Source organism: Aptenodytes patagonicus, chromosome Z (assembly GCF_965638725.1).
Source record: "Aptenodytes patagonicus chromosome Z, bAptPat1.pri.cur, whole genome shotgun sequence".
Classification (NCBI taxonomy): domain Eukaryota; kingdom Metazoa; phylum Chordata; class Aves; order Sphenisciformes; family Spheniscidae; genus Aptenodytes; species Aptenodytes patagonicus.
Genome location: NC_134982.1, coordinates 53,195,258 through 53,215,781, shown reverse-complemented (window position 1 = coordinate 53,215,781; position 20,524 = coordinate 53,195,258). Strand labels below are relative to the sequence as shown.

At 37.0% G+C, this 20,524-nt stretch overlaps 1 protein-coding gene across 1 annotated transcript in view; it reads left to right on the top strand.

Moving 5' to 3' along the window:
• Positions 1–20,524, top strand: part of ADAMTS19 (ADAM metallopeptidase with thrombospondin type 1 motif 19) — a 162,679-nt gene that overhangs the window by 32,550 nt on the left and 109,605 nt on the right. Inside the window, exons 3-6 of the mRNA XM_076361925.1 lie at positions 4,407–4,572; positions 11,560–11,732; positions 12,667–12,750; positions 13,782–13,939. Of these exons, the coding sequence (XP_076218040.1) occupies positions 4,407–4,572; positions 11,560–11,732; positions 12,667–12,750; positions 13,782–13,939 (581 nt within the window). The remainder of the gene's footprint in view (positions 1–4,406; positions 4,573–11,559; positions 11,733–12,666; positions 12,751–13,781; positions 13,940–20,524) is intronic.

The window sequence follows — 20,524 nt, the reverse complement described above, 5'->3', positions numbered from 1 at the left end:
AGGTGTTGTTTTCATTTGTCTTTGTTTCTCACTATCCAAATCTGTTTTAATTGGCAATAAATTAAATTAATTTTCTGCAAGTCAAGTTCTATTTGCCCATGATGGTAATACCTAAATGATCTCCCTGTCCTTATCTCAACCCATGAGCTTTTTTTTAAATCTTATTTTTTCCCCCTGTCCTTTTGGGGAGAGGGAGTAGGAGAGCGGCTGGGTGGGTGTCTGGCAGCTGGCCAAGGTCAACTCACCACAGTGGTGAATTGTTTAGTGAATGAGTATTTTGCTTTGACATGTCAAGCCACAGGATTAGAAACTGCTACTACGTAAGCGACAAATGATAAATTGTAGACCACTAAGACTCATCCTTTGGAGCTGGCAGGCTACTTTGTTTAAAAAAGTAAAAAAGCCTTAATGTTCTGACATTTCTCTGAAGTCTGTGTTATGTCGTCTGCATTTATTATTGCATTTCAATGAATCTCTGTGACAAAAACAATACAACATATTGGCAAAATGCTATTTCATAACTGTCTTGTGGTATCTAAAGTCTCCTTTTGGACACAGCATTATCTGTGCCCCATCTCTTCTCTGCGATATTAAAATGGGAATGGCTTAATCTCTCACTGTAGTACATGCTTGTGGATATTCCTCTGTCATCCCATTTTTTTGTGATGATGATAGCAAAGGAAATATATTTTCTTCTTTTCTTACTTCTCAATTCCTGTTCTTAGGAAAACATATTCATTTTTCTTACATTCCTTTGCTGCCTTATTTGTATAAATTCTGCAAGAAACAATATTATGTTCAAAATCTGCATTGTTTCAACTTTGAATGATAACAAGCTGCCACTCTGAATTGGTATGCAAGGAAGAGTATATAAGAGTTTAAAGAAATCTTTGCCAATCTTGACATTTCCTGGCTTATACCCAGTATCTGGTAACTATATGCATAGGTGGTCTTCACAAATTTATTTAACTTTTATGTTTGTATAACTTGTCATGGTAATATAAGTTTATTAGAAACAGTAGACTTACTTCAGGTTTTCATGGGATACATGACAGAATGTCAAATCCTTATATATGCTCCAAATAGGAAAAAAGAAATATCTGTCCTTTTAGGAAAGAAATGCTGGGCAGAAAAGATTAGCATGAGTGTTCTAACATAGATGTTAGAAATAAGATGGCATAGCAGTTTGTGTTATAATGTCTTTTATCAGATGCAATTGCCCAGCATATTCAGATATTTTTCATTCTTCATCTCTCATCTATGATATTTTCAATTGGATGTAAGAAAAAATCCCAGCTTGTGTATTTCAGAAGAATTCTGATCTGCCTACTTTTTGTGATTATTGGCATATTTCAGATGTGAACTATTTTTATTTTAGATACGGCAAAAGGTTAGTTTTCATTCAGGGCTAGTGTTTCCACATGGCTTTTTTGTGTTTGTTTCTTTTAAGAAAGTGAAAAGTCTTGATATGATGTGAATGTATGCTGTAGGAAGCTTTCATTTATGAGGGCAGGTGTCCACTTTAAAATACATGTGGTGGATGTAAGTCCATTTCAAAGAGTCTATACTTAGTCCTATGTAATGCTTTACATGCTCATTTGATGAAGTCTGCCCTGTAGTTAAGGTCTCACTCTACTGCATAAAGTAAATAAAATGCAGAGCAAGTACCCAATTCATCCTTACTTAGGAGGTCTGATGAATTTTTTGCCAAATGAGGTTGTCCTGGGCTTGAACTCTACTGAGATGTATGTGTGCTACACTTAAGTTTTGTTTTATTTTAAGTAAGAAACTTGAAAATGCAGGGATACATGAATGCAGGGGGAAGAATGGCATGTTATGTTACCTTTGCATGAGATAAGTCCACCATCCTGGTAGCCTTTTCAGTTGCAGCTGTGAGCAGTGGTAGCTTTTCAGATGAAACTGGTGGGAGATGGACCAGTTCCTCAGAACTCACGGTTCTACCCCAGACGCATATTTTTTTTTTTACATTTTTTTAATCTTTGTTTTGCTGTGCATTTTCATGACATGGAGGTTTTGCCATTTGAACTGCCTGAAGCATGTACTTGGCCCTGGCATCCAATACCTGAAAACACGTTGAAACTGTGATGCTTTAATGCATGGCTTTGATTTTCTCTGCTTTCTGTGTTTCGTTTTATGGTAGAAGATCTTCTTAACTCCACTTCTAATGATTATGAAAAAATAAGGGCAAGGTTGGCAAGGATATGGCTTCATCTTCACTTTTCTACCTGTGAAACTGTCCAAGAAATGGAGAAATAGTCATGTTTTTGTCAAAAGCAGTCAAAATGATCCCAGACTGTGTTTTCTAGATTTGTCTGAAAATTACCCATTTGAATATATATAACTGAGGTTAATTTTGTTCAATAAACTTTACAACCGTGTTCAGTTCTTTAACTTCTGACTCGGGAGACTGGCAATAACTTTTGGAGTTCTCTACCAATAGATTAACCTTCAGTTTATGCAAGGAGCTGAAAGAAAATGTAACATGTCAGTGGTCCTAGCACAGCTTCTCAGTATGTCTAGTTCGCAATCTGAAGAGAACATCTTAAAGACCTGGTTTCATTTTGCAGTGACGAGAATGAAGACGGAAGAACTATGGCAAATGTGCTATGATTGAGTCTTTGTTCAAGGTCGACTAAGGCCTTGGTTTTTGTAGGTGGACAGGGGAAACCTGCAGCATCACCTGATGGGCTACTATTCCTGTTGTGTATCCAGAGTTTATCAGCATCCTTCATAGGCTAAATAAGGATTAAAAAAAAAGAAAAAAATCTTTGCCTAAGTGAAATTCAGCATTAGACATAAAAATCGAATGAAAAATAGTTTATGCATTTTACTAGTATTTGAGAACTATGCTTTTAAATAAAATTTCATTTAACATAATTTATAGTTTATATTAGAAAAGTTAATTGTTATGTAAAGGTAACATTATTCAAGATATATAGAAGTGGTGTCTGGTAGGTGTACAGAAAATACCTACCAATACATAAGCAGCTAATCTTTGAAATGTGTAATATTTAAAGCTCATGATGAAGATAAACTGACCTAAAAAAGTAAGTGCAGAAAGGGAACGGAAAAGCCAAACAAACCCAGCTACTCTTATGTTTCTGTACAATGTTAATGATGACCTTTAAACATCTATTCAGCATTCTGCAGCTAGTATAGCTGACTGAAAAATTAAATACATGTATTCACATTTATTTAATGTGATTGTGCAGAGAGTTTGTGTTGGGTTTTTTCTTTTTAAAGTAATGCCCCCTTATTTGAAGGAAATTGTATTTTGTACCACCTATAAAACTTAATTTTGTTTTCTTGCTTGGATCGGAATGTCTTTTTGATGATTTACCCATATGTCAGGCAGGATATCCAATGTGATAATGGCATCTACATAATTCCAGAAGAAACAAAATTCTTTTCTATTTCTCTCCATTCACACTGCATGGTAACATACAGCATAGCTCTTTGCTTCTCTTAGCCAGATGTACCACATTGTTTTGTTTCTGTAGCAAAACTGTTTAATAGGTTTTTAAGTTTATAGAATGAGAAAGTTAACTGTCAGTCTTGCTGATGACATTTTCTAGGAGGAAAAAAACCCACAAAACCTTGCTGTCTCCAGCTTTACTCTTGATAGGAACTAGTGTGTGTTGGCAGCTTAACAATTTGAGCTGAGTTAGATTTGTATGGTATTTATATAAATATGTTTTATAGCTTTTTTTTTAACTTTGGCCCCACTCTTGTAATATTAGATATGCATCTGGTGTGTTTGCTTTGTATGTATGTTTGTGTGTATAAATATGTTGGGGTGGGGGGGAAGCTAACCAACTAAATGGCTATATTAGAATGTTTTTCTGTTTTAGCTGCTGGCAACCAAGGAGGGATTGCTGCCTTTTTTTATACTTTTTTTTAAATTTGAAAAAGTGTAAAAGGAGTGTCACAAGATGTATTTTCCAGCTTCATAGTTGTTCAGGATGTGTTCTTATGCCCTAAATTATTCCTGTTATTTCATTAAATATAGTTATCTAAAAATGTGACAATACACTGAGTAATAAAACTAGTGTATAGACTTTTCTGTACATGCTGTACATATTTAAATGACCCTGTGGGTCTCCCAAAGCAAACTTTTAACATTCCAGATCTTTTACCGTGCATCTGCTACTGGCATGTAGCCACCCACCCACACAGATTTAGTTGAAATAAATGAAATTTATTCTAGTTCACTTAAGAGGAAAGGCTTGTAAAATATAAAGGTAGTCACCTTGCTGGTAAGGTTCTTAAAACAAAGGGTTTTCTTAAATGGAGTTTTGTGGATTTTTTTTCTTCTGCAGGACTGTGCACAATTTCATACTTTCTTAAATTCTTATCTTACGTGTTCCTTTTGTTTTCCTTTGCAGATGGGGTTTATACAGATTAATGAGGACTTCATATTTATTGAGCCACTCAATCGCACTTTGGCTGTGACAGGTCATGCACACAGGGTGTGCAGACGAAAAAGGTCCATAGAGGAGAAAATTACTGAAAAGCCAGCTTCTCAGACTCAGTACTGTGGTGTTGTTACAGGTAATATACAAATCTCACTGAAAAGATCTAATGTAGCAGACATATTCTTAAGATATGTAGATAGTAGTTAAAAACAACCCCCAACAAAAGTATATCTGATTATTCTTGTAGCAGTAACCTATGGTGGACTTTGAGGTGGCATGCTGAGGCTGCCGTTTCACTTGTCGGAAGAGGGAACTCTCCAATGAGGAATAGACACTGCTTTTTAATGTCCAATTATATTTGAAAGTAGAAATCTTCGGGTCATTTTTTCACTTCAGCTTGATAATTACAACCTATTTCTTGTCCTTCTCTGGCTTCGTAGTTGATTAATTACTTGCTACATACAGTGCTTGTACTTAATTTTCCATTTTAAAACATTAGCACAGTTCATCCCACTTTCGGTTAGTAATAAATCTTGAACTTCCAAATGGGTCTGACGCTGAATTGAAATTATTTTTCTGACAGTGTTATTGTTCTATGATTGACACTTAGAAGAACTGTATGAAACAATCCTAATGCATCTCCCTCAATGGTAGGTAGAAGAAGTTGTTGAAGTAGAAGGGTTTCAACAAAAATTTGGCACATAGTGATAACTTAATAGTTTTCAATGGAAAGGGGAAAAATAGCTTTTGTGAAAGATGACATTCTGTTGTTCCTGCTTCATCAGCAGTTCCTCTTCTTCAAAGGATAGAGGACTTCTCAGTCTTTTGACGTGAGCATAGGCTGAGGGTGTTTTTAATGTTGTTGCGAGAAATTATTTTTTTCCCAGGAAATAAACCAGAATGAGTGCACATTTATAGGCATTTTTTTCATGTCACCTAACCTAGTATAAGTGAGATACTGACCAAGTGGAAACAAATAGCAGAGGTGCACTGACATGGCTAGGGAGCTGGGTTATATGATGTTTGGGGTGAGGCAGAACAACTGGGATATTTCAGGCAGGTAAAGAAAGGTAAATGAAGGATGCAGCTGCAGTCTTCCAGTGCCTAAGGGGCTGCAGAGAGAAGATGAAGCCAGACTTTCCTCAGAGGTATGCTATGACAGGATGAAAGACAACAGTTGTAACTTGCATTCAAGGAAATTTCAGTTGGGCATAAGGAAAAAAAATCTCAGCAAGAATGCTTAGCACTGGAATAGGTTGCCTAGAGAGGCTGTGGAGTCCGCATCCTCGGACATTTACAAAACACAGCTGGAAATGGCTCTAAGAGGGCTGATCTTACTTTGGCACTTGCCCTGACCGGAGCCGGAAGTTGGCCTAGCTGACCTCCGGAGATCCCTTCCAGCGTAGACTTGCTGTGGCTTTGTGGTTCTTCCTGAACATCTACACTGCTCTGTCCATTTTATATGGTTACAGAATAAATGTGACAGGTTTTTTTTCCATTTTGGAAGTATTGTTTTTATAATTAGGCATCCATCCACAGGTTGAAACCAAAGATGAATTAGGAAAGCAAGGCTCTTTTTGTAGTTATTAAGAGGGGTAAATGACATGTAACTTCCTCCAGCAGGCTCTGTATTTCTCTTCAAGGCATTGTATTATCTAAAAGTGAAATTTTCTATATTAGCAAAAGTTGTTCACATAAAGTAAAGCTGGTTATTCTTCCTTATCAGTGATAAGTGAGAGCATGCATGCCTGCATGTGTTTGGGAGTGAGAAAAAGAGAGAAAATGACAAGTATGCATGATACATGCACTGGGAAAGGGGAGAGGGGCATCTGATAAATAGCAAACCATGATGTGTGTGAAAATGGGTAAAGATGTAAACTCTTCTGTAAGGACATTATTTTTCTGTCATGTTCATTACCAGTCATCCTTTCACTTTCTCTTATGCTCTAAAATGGGAAAGTCAGCTTATTCTGTTCTAATAATCTTATGCCCAAGGCTCTGACTTGGTGCAAATAGTCTGTCAACAGAGATTCAAATATTTGCTTGAAATAAGTTTCATTATCGCTACTACCAGCCTGAAATTTCAAAATAACTCAAGCTGTGCATAACTGATTAGCATCTGCTGGCATAACCTTATTGCCGGGGGGGTATAAATATGTGCAATTTCTAACTGATGCTGTTGTACTAACAAGTCCAGTCCCTTACTCTGCTGCTACAGGTTATTTAACTAAGCGGGGCTGCAGTAAGTTATATGCATAAAAGCTCTGTCTATGCTAGGAGCAATTTGCTGGTGTGACATGCAGTTAGCTAATATCACCAAAACATTCATGGTATGGGCACAGCCTTAAAGGTGGGTCGAAGCAACAAAAATAAGCCTTCACAGCAATATTTGAGAATTTTAAGTCAAATCCCAAACTAAGTAGATCAATGAAACAAAGATAAAACAGATGAGTATATGGGGCTGTCTGATACTTTTAGGTTATGCACAGCTGCCTTTGGTAGAGTTGTAGCTGTGTGACACAGAGAAACTATTATCTCGGCAATATGGCAATTTCTCAGCAATATGGACCTATCTTACAACAGGATGTCTTGCTTCTACAGTATTCATGTGTCAGAATACGTGCTCTGGGACAGGTATTTATGCTGCTGGTTTTGAGCCAAATTGATCTCAAAGACTGGCTGCCTATCAAGCAAATGTGTATTGCCAGTGATGAATTGTAATTATTAGAAGGAATGAATGTCTGTGCTGGAGGTGTTGAAGGATCACCATTGGAAATAACAGCTTTTCATGCAGAATTAGAAGAGGCAATCAAAGAAGGTATTGTTTGTTGTCTGTTACTGTTGTGGGCTGGATTGAAAGATGCTACACAGCCAAACTTGTTTGGAGAAAACAAAGAACTTGTTTTTGTGAATGGGGTGGATTTTTCTTATTAATTAGGGGAGGGAGAGAATTGTACCAACAGAAGCAGATGCTTTCTGGATTTGTGAGAGTGTGCGTGTATATCCTTTTGTTGAATGTGTGTGTGATTTATTTACATATGTGAACCAGTTGCACATACACAGACTTTACACTCCACACCTTTCTTTAGCACATGGCCCATGAAACCTTTCAAAGCAACCAGTTCACAAGTGTGTTACAGAGAAAATGTGAGAGAAGCAGTTGCTATTAGAGCAAAGGGCCACATTGGAAAGCTAAGCTCTTTTTCTTCTACCTAATCTGAAGCACTTGTTCCAGGCTGAAGTTGTTTGTATGGTGAACCTAATTCATGGTAAAGGCATGGGGCACTTTGGGGGAGGTGGGGGGGGATTATATTGTCAAATGGTCATTCCTTTTCACACAGACTAGTGAGAGAGAACTCTTATCCAGGATACAGTAGATCTAAATTTTGAATCCCTGCTGTATTTGGGAGACGGGAAGCCTCCTCTTTTACTTCACAGTTCTGGTGATAAACAATATACTGTTCTGAGTTGTGAGCAGATTGTGCTTCTCCTCGTAGAGTGATGCCATTTTTCAGGAAAAAGACTGCTAGTTTCACTATATCAAAAGCAGAAGTTTGACTTTATGAGATGCAGACTGGGCAGTCAGATGGGAGAGCTGAGTTGGTTCTTGCTCTACAGCCTGTTTTGGTGTGATAATCATGAAATAAAATGCATAAACAATCTTGGTCATGGGTCTAGATCTATGAGATTGCACTAGATGGAGACTGGTGCTGCTTGAGGTATTGGTTTCCATTCCTTGGGTCAGAAACAAGTTGTCATTCTGCATTAAGACATTTAAATTAATATACCTGTAGTGCAGGTATAGCTCATGGCTTCCTAAGCTCCTGAATATTCCCTACCTAGCCAGAATACTGCAATTTCCTTATGGCTAGGGTACCCATTTTCTTTTCCCTGGGAAAAGAAAGCCTGGAGAGTGATGATGATTGCTCTGTAGTCCGGGCCTCATGTGGATGTACTCAGGGAATGCTCTTGTGCCTGAGGACTTATAAGTGTCCAGGAGTCCCGTAGTCATAGCCTGTTCTTAATGTTGGCTCAGATACTTTATGCAACCTGTGGTTATAGTAGCTGGATTTTCAGCTCTTTTAGTTTTTTGGGGGGGGATTTTTATTGTTTTGTTAACACTTCTTGCTATTTTCTCTTAATTGCCTATTGAATGTCAAATGTACTTGGTGCAGTATTTCTAGCCTTCTTGCTGGAGTACTGGAGTATTTCTAGCTTTCCTTTCAGTCAACTGAGTTTAATAAATTGATATGGAATCTTCATATTTTTTGTAGTTGTACAAAACATAGAAGTCTTATTGCCCTCCTGTAGCATTTATTTTTTATTTTGCCAATGTAATTAAATTTTTAAGATTAATTTATGCATCTTTAATCCCAAGAAGCAGTTTTTTCAGTTAATCTGACTTTTATCTTTTTAGCACATGCATTATTCATGTAGGTGTGTTTTTTTGCAGGAGTTATTATCTCTTACATACTGTACCTTCAATAATGAGCAATTCTTTATAATTTTTACTTATTTATGAGCGTGTAAAGAAACAAGTGTTTTTACCTAAAGCCTGTTTTGCCTGTTATCTGGCAGTAATCGTGGCAGTTGTTTGAATACCACTGGTACCAAAATTACCAATTCCATTTATTTAAAGGTCTTAGGGAAGAGCTAAAATTTTCAGATAAATGAGATCTCATGTGATGGGGAATTCTGCCAGCAATTAGGAAAAGGTCGGCTGGCCAAGAACAGTTTGTCCTTTGGTTTGTTAAGCCGGCAGATATCTGAGGCAAATGATGGGCACTGCCCCGTGCAGCCAGCTTGTCTACAGAGCTGTGCAGCCTTCTCATCCACTACAATCCCAAAAGACAGAGGTTTCAACAGTTTATGGGACTGCAGTGACCTTAGTGTTTAGCACAATGCTGTGTTTTATTGTGGGCTGCTTACTGTCAATTCTGAATAAAAATGCACTGCTAGCTAAAACTTTTAGAGGGGTGTGTTAGCAGACTTCTCTGAACAGCCATGCTAATACTAAATTTAAAGTTTTCAACCACTAGCTGCTGTTTTTTTTAAAAGAGGTGAACAATGAATAAACTGTGTTGCTGGAAACAGCACTGGAATCAATCACTGCTCCTAGGAGGAAGGTGGATTGACCAGATGGCTCATGAGAGATCTTTTTTAACCCAAATGAGTTTACTATTTAAACTTAGATCTATAGCCTACTCTTGCAGCATTAGACACTTGTAGGGTAAGTCATAGTTGTATAGCTTATAGGGTGTAGTTTTTCTGGCACAAATCCTGATACTGAAGTTTCATTAAAAATTATTCTCAAAAGAGTGACAAAAACATACATGATGTTTTATAAACTAGGCAGTAGATCCACAGTTAGCAAACACAAGTAAAGCTAGAGGCTAGCTGTACATATAAGGCTAAGCAAGTGTCTGAAGGATCAAAATGAGACAGGTTAAAATTAATTTTAGATAGCTTATGAATTTATAAGTTGTTTCTACTTCTAGGCAGTGAAACACCAAATATTTATTTCTGGAGAATATATACTTTTTTTCTTTTATTAAATTTGTATGCTTATTAGTGTTAGTAAGTCTTACATTGTCACCAGTTGTACAGGAATCAGTAAGCCCTTCTAAAATGTAGCGGGATGGACTAAATCACTCACATACATAATCTTTTACAAATGACTACAGAAAAAGATAGATAACCTTTTTTAAGCATGGATACTTTTTACTTTTTAAATTGAAAAGTATCTAGCTACATTATATTTAATATAGCTACATAATATTTAATAATCTATATTACACATACAGTTATATTAAATCATGGATCCTTCTTCCACTGGTATCTTATATTTTAAAGTTAATTCGTGAGTTCAGTGACTTTTAAGGCATATTTTTAGCACTTTCCTGAAGAGTGACTTATTTTTTGGAGAGTAGTCATGTGTTATAAAATGAATGCAGGAACTTTCCTATTAGAGATGAGACTGATTAATTGCAAAACATTTCCTCAAAATCTCTGAATATTTGATTGTTTCCAGAACATGTGTTTATAATTGTCATCTCAAGCATCACTTTTGTTGTAAACAGAGAGCCCAATATTCCATTGTGGAAGCTGGAAAAAATTTCACTTGATTTCAGTGACTTCAGTGAGATCAGTCCCAGAAGTTTTATGTCCTTTCAAGGGGATCTAACACAATTTGGCTGTTACAACAGGGAGTTTCATTTTATATTTTGTTTTAAATTAAATTATTTTCAATATCATTGCTAACTGCTGTATGCATATCTGACCGCCTTCTGGCTTGAACTGTTTCTGTGTAATTAGTTTTTCTTTTTCCATATGTACTGTAGTAGTAATGGGGATTTTGTCATGTCTTTGGAGGGGAGACTTAAAATTAACAAGAGCAGTAACCTCTAGCTTACTATAAATGTAACATGTTTTCAATTTGGAGCTTTGTGTAGGTTTAGAAGCCTGTTTCCACGGTTTGGTTTTGTTGTTTTACTTTAGCTGCTTATAATGACAGCAGCACTGACTTTGAAGTCATGTTAGTAAAACTTCACTTTTTTTTTTCCCAACAAACCTATATCCTACATATCGTTCGCAGTTACTCGTCTGAAATATTCTTTCATCTTTGCAAATCACTGATTTTTTCCATGTATTTTCTTAATATTGAATTTGTGGCAAATCTGTATTTGTCGTCTTTTATGCTAAGATACAGTTACATCAGTATGTTTTCTCTGTGACTTAGGAAGATGGGCAGATAACAATTCTGCAATCTCAGACTGTTTTTCTGTCAAACCTAACATGAATTTAGTTTTCTCCCACAAACCAAACTAGGAGGCATATATTCTTTTATGAATATGTTAGGTGAAAGGATGCAAAGAATCTGATGGACTTTATTTGAGCAGCTGGATAAGATTCCTGTTTTCTTGGTGTGAACTAACATTTATATGTAGTACAGCCCTTCAGTCTGAGCCTTAGCATTGGCAATGCTAAATAAGCATGTATTAGAGTTCATAGCTATTACGTTGCACATAATCAGAGTTGTACCACCATCACAGGTAGCAAATCCTAAAAGTACTGTAGGGGTAGTTTGAAGGATGAGTTTGTCAAGCAATGTTTTATGTTACAGATAAAAGAAAATCCAAGAATCAAAAAGTATCGGAAAGTGGAAGAGGAAAACGATACTCTTACAAGTTACCTCAGGAGTACAATATAGAAACTGTTGTGGTGGCAGATCCAGCTATGGTTTCATATCATGGAACAGATGCTGCCAGAAGATTTATTCTAACCATCTTAAACATGGTAGGAAATTTAAAATTAATTTTGGCGTTTTGCCAACAATGCATGCACCGCGGGCTGATTTCATTGCTCCTTTTAATTATTCTGACTGAGCACCTCTAAGGAACAGTCAGTACGTGACCATCAGCAGGCTGTCAAGACTTACTCCATATGTTTTGCAGCTAAAACCATGGTGCTGCAGATTTGTCTGTACTGTCTGGTCTTACATCTTCAGGGAAGCCAGAAAGTGGGAGCTGAACAAGATGATTTTTTGGTTAGAAGCCCATGATGTTGTTGGGAAGGCTGGGGTGTTTGATGATTTCTCATGATCTATGCTTGTTATGAAGGGATGACATTGTTGTTGAGAAGGATTGTGTGATCATTAGTGGCTTAAAAAAAACAAATGGTAATGCACTCGGACAATTACATCCCCTCCCAGCTCTATCTGGAGCTGCAGTGCATGCATATGGTTCATAAAGCAGTGAAAACGAGCATCTGTAATGTACAAGGAAAGATTGTTCTAAAAAAGGAGCATAAGCTGAACAATAAATAAAAACTTTAACTATCCTGAATGAGAGGAAGAGTTATTGCCATGTCCTGGGTCAGACGACTCAGGCCACGATCCTGGATTTAACTGAATAAAAATTTTCATGTGAATAGTATTATATGCATGTGTAAGTATTTGGAGAAACAGGCTACAGTTTATAAAGTGGTCATAGCCATTGCGGGGAAAAGGTCTTTTTTGTGCTCCCAGAATGAATACTGCCTAAGCTCTGTTTTCCCTTCAGAAGATCAACACAATACATTAGCTTAATGTTCTGTTCCAATTATGGAAAATTAAAGCAGTCACAGTAGAATATGAGGAATTTTTGAGGTTCTTCGAGGTTCTGTTATTTTTAGTCTACAGTGTGTTGTGTGCAATACAAGCACTATTTTTATTTACTGTTTTTTATCTTAGGTTTTTAACCTTTTCCAGCACAAGAGCCTTGGACTACAAGTAAATCTTCGGGTGACTAAGCTTGTCCTCCTTCATGAGACTCCAGTAAGTGTATATTATCTTTGTCTTAACCTGTAGAGGGTAATGCTGCTTAGCTTGTTCCTCCACAAAGGCTTCCAATAGTCACTGACTTTAATGGGTGACAAATTTTCTCAGTTAGCTTTTGTGCATTATTTAGTTATTTACACTGCTGGGCAGCCCCAGTAAAGATTAAGCTTCTCCTAATTTATGTCCTGCACATACTGAGATTTTTCTGTGCTTGCAGTTTTAAGTCAATCAAACAAAGTTTCCTTGTGGAAATCAGCTAGTTCTTAAGAAAATCTGCTTGTGCTCTGCTTTTTGTGCATTCATATAGCTCAATACAAAAATCATCTCCTTTAAACACAGTGGACAGTAGAAGGAGAACTGATGTTCTTTGTCAGGCAATCTCTAGATGAACAAGAGGTGCCATGATATAGCACTATTCTTTCATTGCACCTTTCAGGCATCATCTCAAATTCTGTTCTTCTTTCTTTCTGAAAAAAGATGAGTCAGCTGATGTCTTGATAGAGACTTTCTATTAACCTATGGTTTGTATGTCATATTTCAGGACAATGTCAACCTGAATTCTTGTTTTTTCTACAAAATATTATGGAAATCCTTTCATATTTTAGTTAGTTCATAAGAAAAAGGGATTCCCTTATCCATGTTCTTGATTTTAAAATATTGTATTTTTCCAGTGAATAAGAAAGTATTTATTTCTTCAGTATCCTCTCAGCAGGTGGAAAAGTCTCATTTCATGTTCGAATTCTGGATCTTCACATCATTAATCTTTTCTTCACTGTGGATAGTGAAAAGTGAGCAAATAAATGAGACAAGAGTTCAGGTGAACAGATCCACTGCATGCCTCTCAGTGCACTGTCTTCACCTGTATCTTTAACATGTGAAAAGATGGTCTCTGCTCGTGAAGTTCAAGTCATTCTGCCGTGAATATATTATGCCATAAAAAGAATATTTTTGCTAACTCAGTCAAAAAATGTTCTTAATTCTATTTACAGAATCATAATTTTACAAAATGGATTGTTTTTTATTTCCAGGCAGAGATGTATATTGGACATCATGGGGAAAAAATGCTGGAAAGCTTTTGTAAATGGCAACATGAAGAATTTGGCAAGAAGAATGATATACACTTAGAAATGTCAACAAGCTGGGGAGAAGACATGTCTTCAGTTGATGCAGCCATACTGATCACAAGGTAAAATACTGAAAGATGAGCATTAAAAAATAGGCAGTGGCCTAATATGAGCATAGATCAAAGGAATTGATAGATGACCAACACAGTTAGGATTTAGTTTTGCAATGAGGAAGAGTGCAGCTTGAGGCTTCTTTCCAGAACTCAGAGGTGGTGGTGAAGATGCTTCAGAAAGCAATAGTTCCCAGATGGTAAACATATGAAATGACAAACAGGTCACTCTCTTGTTTCTTCTTTGACTATACAGCTAAGGCCATACGTTGGATGCCTCTCTCCATGTGCCTTCATTTAAAAGAGGCAGCACACACAGACGTGTAGCTACTTTCATTCAAAACACAAAAGCATATTTAGACCATTCAGAGCTGGATCAGCATGACACTAGGGGCATTGCTGAGTTATGCTTCCCTCTAATGGATCTAGAACTAGTATGTTTCATTGTGTGCTGAAGGTACATCATGTACACATGTATGTGCTCTGCAGCCACAGGGGTGCGATCCCAGATCTGCAGTTCCTTATAACTCTTAAGTATCAGGTATTTCCCACATTCGGAAGGAAATACGCCTCCAGCTCACCTCTTTCCTCCTAAGCAGATGCTGTCATGGTTTGGCAGAGGCTTTAAGTGGTGCACAGGGAGATGCATCTTGTTGTTCAGACAGCATACAGCCATTATCCAAAGAAAAGGACAGAATGATGGTTCAACTGGTCTAGGGTTGGGCTTAGTTCCATTGTTGAGGTGAACGTTGGACTGGATGACCTTCAGAGTTCCCTTCCAAAGAAAACTCCTGTGATTGGTTATATTGGAATACCATTGTGGTGTCCCATGCTAGTTGGTGACATGGTATCCTAAAACCATGTGTAATCTTTAAACTTATGTGTAGCCATTTATTCAGGGCAATCTCACTAGGAGCTATATGCATTTTTTTTAAATTAGTTTGCATTCTGATTACTCCAATATCTATAATGTATTTCAATTTTCTGAAGCAGAAAAATGCTTCCCTAAATTCCCCTGTTTTGGAGAGCCAGTCACATACTGGAAGCAGGAAATGAAGAAGTTGAAATTGTCTGTGGTGACAGCTTTGTTGCCACTTTTGCTGTTTAATCCCTTACCTTTTCTTAGAAAAGCCCCCACTCATCTCTTCTTACCCTGTGCCTATTTGTTGTTTGTCTGTTTTATGGATTGCTGGGGCTTTGAGGGGGCAGATGAATTTTTGTTACACATTTATATATTAGCTAAGCAGTAGTCCTTCACACAGGCTCCTCTGAACTACCGTGGAAGACATGAGAAATAGTGTTCTCTGTAACAAGTTTCCATCAGCTCATCGGAAAACATACTTGGGATGACAGACTGGAAAGAAATTTTTCAGATTAAGACCCAAAACTGATTTTAATAGCAGTGAGTGTGTTGTTGGGGAAATGTCTAGGTGGAGAAGGAAAGATGTGAATAGTAGGAAAGAGTGAACTTGGGCCAAGGCATAAAGGATGGCCAAGTATCATACATGGCATTGGGTTGATGAGCATAGCTAAAGGGGAATAGACCTTCTTACATCTAGTTGTACTTTGTGAACGTCCAAGGATAATTGAGCAATTGTATACTGCTTGGTTGCTAGAAATGTGGGTCTGTTGAGTGACCTCTCGCCTATCCCCTGGCTCTCTTATTTGAGACAGCGGAGGCAGTCAGCAGTATCTGCATCAGCAGCAGCAGCTTGAGGGAGCATCGAACCTTCCTGCCAGGAGACTGAGTCTAGGGCTGCATTCTTTAGCTTGTGAGGTGTATCTCACAAGTAGTAAGATACTATGAAATAAAGCATGTAACACCTCTTTCCTCTCATTTTTTCATCTTCACCTTAACCAGCCTTTATGGGAAGAGGCAGAAGAGTTCTGAACTGATGCAAGTGAGGTGTTAGTTAAGCAGTCGAGAGGCAGTGGTGTGGAGATGTCTTTAGCAGCCAGTACGTTTGGCCGCAGAGCTTTTTGAATTTCACGCAGCATTTCTAAATGGTAAAAAAGCTTTTGGAAAGTCTAATCATATGTTAAGACATGCTTTTCTGATATGCTTTGTACTAATGATATTCTGATCTGTGTTGCCTACAATTTTTTACCTGTCAGTTTTAGTATGTTTTTCGGATATGTAAGTTTGTGATCGGTGTTAAGGAAATTGAAGTAGAGAACAGGAAAGTGATTGGTTGGATGTCAGATAGTAAGTGCTGGAGCCAGAAATTAAAGATCTGTTCTTCTGACATTTTTATTTTTTCAGTGGTATTATTCTCTGGACTATACTGCCTCCCATCTCAGAGCCGCTTTAGCTGCTAATAAATCATACCAGTGCGGTTTGCTGACTGTGGGAATGTTTTGCTAATCCAGGCTCTCTCTGCACATCATCAGGTTTATGGCATAGCTAACCCCATGTGTGGCTCCACTTGTGTGTTTTGTTAATTCAGAGTCTCATTCTGTTTTGCAAACAGAGAACAAGCTCCTTTGTCACAACTTCCAAACAGCTTTGAACAGCAGACCTGCTTTCTTGAGAGAAATAATTTTGTTCAGACAGATGAACACCAACTGCTTGGTATTTTTCAAGTAGATATGTAAAGTTTTGGTTATCTAACACATTCTGTGGCAGACCTCCTAAAACTTACCCACACCTCCTTTTTTGTCTTGCATGACAATAGAACAGCAAGAGTGCTTTGAAAAAGCTTTCCTGTGCTTTCACATGCCAGTTGTGTCTAGTAACCGAAAGAGGTAGAAATTAAGTATTGAATATTCTGCAGAGCTAATTTTTAATGCCTAACTACAAAGAGCATAATGTGTATGTAACAGAGACTGTTATTCAACAGTCAAAGAGCCGTCATAGCCTTTTCATGAAAAAGGTGCTTTTCAAGACTTATTTTTGCATCTGTTATATAAAGCGGAAAGCAAAACTGGCTTCTCCCCACAACTTTCTCTGCTGCCCAAATAGGCTGTAATGATACGTATGAATCTGCTACCAATTTGTTCATTTCACTTTACTGTAGTCATTCTTCAGCCTGTGAGTTTTTGTTTAGTTTCCCTTTAAATTGGGTTATTCTGATGAAGTAATGTCCTGTTTAAAATATGGTGCCATAAAGTAAAAGGAAGACAGAAAGAAGTTTAAATAGTGTATTTAGAAAAGATCCCCAGGGAGGTTAGGTATAAGGAGAATGTGAGAATTAAGACAGAAATTTTTTTAAGGACTCTCTTGATAAAGCTATCTGATTCACAGTTATAAATTTGCACTATTACTTTAGAGGTATACATATCAGGAAGTGCTTTTCTCTGAGGAAAAAATACACCATGGCACATCAACATCCTCCTTGCCCTTTAAGTTACAGAGTGCGAGTGCACAGAGATAAGCCCCGATTTTGGTGGTCACTGAGATATTACCAGTTGCTATCTGCATAGGTTGTCTGACCTGAATAAGGTAACTGAAAGTAAGGCTGGAAAAGGCCCATGGCATCCACAGTTGCTCTATGATGATACTTAAGTTCTTATATTGCCCCTATTGCAAACAAGGTAATGAAAGCGTCAAAGTGTACTAAGGAAAAAAAAAAGGATACAAGAATGAGGCAGAATCTACCTTCACTTAAAAGTTATGCATCATGCTGCTTTTCCAGTGCATAGGTCAATCTGTGTCACAGTGGTTTTTAGAAAAACATGTAAATATGAAAATAATAAAAAAAAAATGAAGTTCTGTATTCTCCTTCTCAGAATTGTCATTTTCACGTGTGCTTGTGATAGAAAGTAGATCTCTGATTCTCCTAATATTCATCAGATAGACAGTGATATTCCATGTTCACAGTGTACATCAGCTGTTTATTCATATTGATCTGCAGCATCTGTCTTTGCTCTGGGTGATATATAATTGAGATAGTGCTGTGAGGCATTTTCACTGTAAGAAAGTCCCTCATTCTATAAAAGTAGGCAATGGCATAAACAGCACTTAGATTTGCTAAATATTGTTTCATTTCCAATTATTCCAACCCTCCAGAACTCTCCCCAAAGCTTGGACAAGAATTTCTTAAGTGTTACTATTACCTTCCAACACACACAAGAAGTAAGATTCTTTTCCTGACTTTGCATTTTACTTCCTTTCTGATGATAATCGTTTGAACCAAAAATAACCCCTCAAGAAAGTCAGAGGTGGAAGATTGTGAATGACCCATGCATAGAAACTAATGTTACAGGGTCACCCAAAAAGGTTGCAGTGTTTGGCAGTCCAAAATTGTTGAAATGTAGTGGGATAGAGATTGGGTTATTAAACTGCTACTGCTGTCCTTAAACTTCTATTGAAGTTCAGCTCTGGAAAAATGAGTTCTTGCAAGTGCATGGTGAGAGACAAAACTATTCTTAATTTTGTCTTCATAGTGGTATTTTTTCATCACTGTAATTTCAATACTGCCAACTCTTGATATTTTTGCAAAGTTTTACAGTGTTTACTGTTTTTCTTTTGACATCAACAGGAGACATCAAGGGAGTTCAAGAGAATCTCACATGTCCTTACTATTAATTATTTACTAATAGGATTGTAGATGCAGAAGAAAGCATGGAAACGTGAAAAGAGCACACTTTAGAATCAAAGGTGTCCTTTTTCTGAAAAAAACACAATCTCCTGTATTTATCACTTTAATTTTAAGACGTATTTTTATCTTGTGTATTTTAAAAATCCCACTAATTTTAAGTCATCACACGCTGTTTTGGTTTTGTTTTTTTCTTCTCTAAGTCAAGGTGTTTGAGTCTGTGAAGTGGTAATGCTTGTAATAACACATGTGAGAAAAATCTGCATGAATTTACCTGTTTCTATCAGCTTGTTCTTTCGAGCTTTAGTACTCAGGCTACGTATGTTCCGTTCACTTGTACAGATCTGTTACGTAGCATTACATGGACCGAAACTGAATTTTAAATCTCTGGTTATCTAGTGCAAGTCCCTAACATTAAATTTGGTCAGTTATTTTTACATTTTATTTTTCTGGTCAATAAGAAAGCTAGACAGTCTTGAGACAAAGATTTAAAAGAAAGGAAAATTAACTGTGTTCTGAAGTAGACCGTTGCCACAGTTATTTTCTTTCAGAATGGACAGTTGTGTCTTACTTCTAATTTTTGTTACTTCAGCTTTCAACCATGGATCTCTTTGTACCCTTTGCTGCTAAAAAGCTGTTAGAAAGCTCCTCCCTGTGTAAATACTTGTAGGCTGTGCTCAAGTCACAACTCAACTTTCTCAGAGATTAACTCAGAGAGATTTTTAAGCCTGTTTCTCAGACATGTAATCATTCCCTTAGCTCTTTCCAGACCTTTTCCTATTTTCCAACTTGTTTTTTGAAGCATAAGTGCCAAAATTGGACACAGTAGTGTGTGAACGGTTGTACTGGTGCCATGTCTGATATTTTTCTGCATCTTTATCCAAGGATACTGTTCACTCCTACTGCCTGTTTTCAAATGCTCGCCTTTTTGTTATTGGTGTCATGCTGTTGCCGTTTGTGGTCAAGTTTGGGGGTCCAGTTTTGGCTACATTAAAATAAAAGTTACTCAGATGAGTCATCTTTAAAAATTGATTTGTCTTCACTCCTATTTGTATTCTACCAGAACTCATTTAATTTTCAAACTTTACCAGTAGTGCTGTCTTACTTTCTTCCAGATCATTGTTTAATGCTAACACTGAGTCTAGAGTCTGTTGAACTCCACTGAAAAACACCTTCCTTGGCTTCCTAACATTTCTATATCTGTTTTGAGATGTTAGCTACACATTCAAATACTTCTGAGCTGTTATTTTTTAGTTTGGCTGAAACATGAACTTTAGAAGAAGGCCTATTTATATTATCATTTTTAATCTCGGTTCAACTTTACAGAGCCCAAGTGATCTGTTAACTATTTAAAATACTTAAATATAGTATCTCCTGATTTGCTAAAATACTCTGTCCAGTGCATACCAGTGCATTTGAGGTTTACCCTCAAAATACTACAGTTTCTGAAATAACATTTATGATAGTAGCGTTGTCCATTTGTTTAAATTACGAACTGAATAGTAAATGTGTAATTTATCTTGTGGTTCATTAACTCCAAAATTGATTTTCATTTTTTTTTTTGCTTTTAAAGTGTATTTATTAGTTAGTATGTATGTGCTTAGTTTATATATGGGAATCATTTCAGAATGTCCTATTACGTGAAGAGACAAGAACATCTGCAGCGTTGTCATTATTCTCTTTGCACGATGCAAACAAAGGCATCTGCAATGGGATGATAATGTTATTTGCCACAGGGGCCATTAATTGCAAGTATTCTTTATAAAAACCTTATGATTTGAGAAAACTTGTTGCTTGGGCAAGAAACTTTGAATATACCTTAAAAAGTTGTAAGTCCTAGAATCAATGACAACAGCAGGAGTTAGACTGCAGTTTCAAGCCTACACTACTTTTTTCAAAATTATGAATGTTAGAGAAGTTAAGAAATTGAAAGTAGGGTGAAAGCCAGAATGGTAAAATCCATTATCTGTCCTCTTCTGTTTCTTCTTTTCTCCAATCTAGTGTATGGAAGGAAATGATAAACCAGCTTGGACAAGAAATAGGTCTTTTGACTAGTATG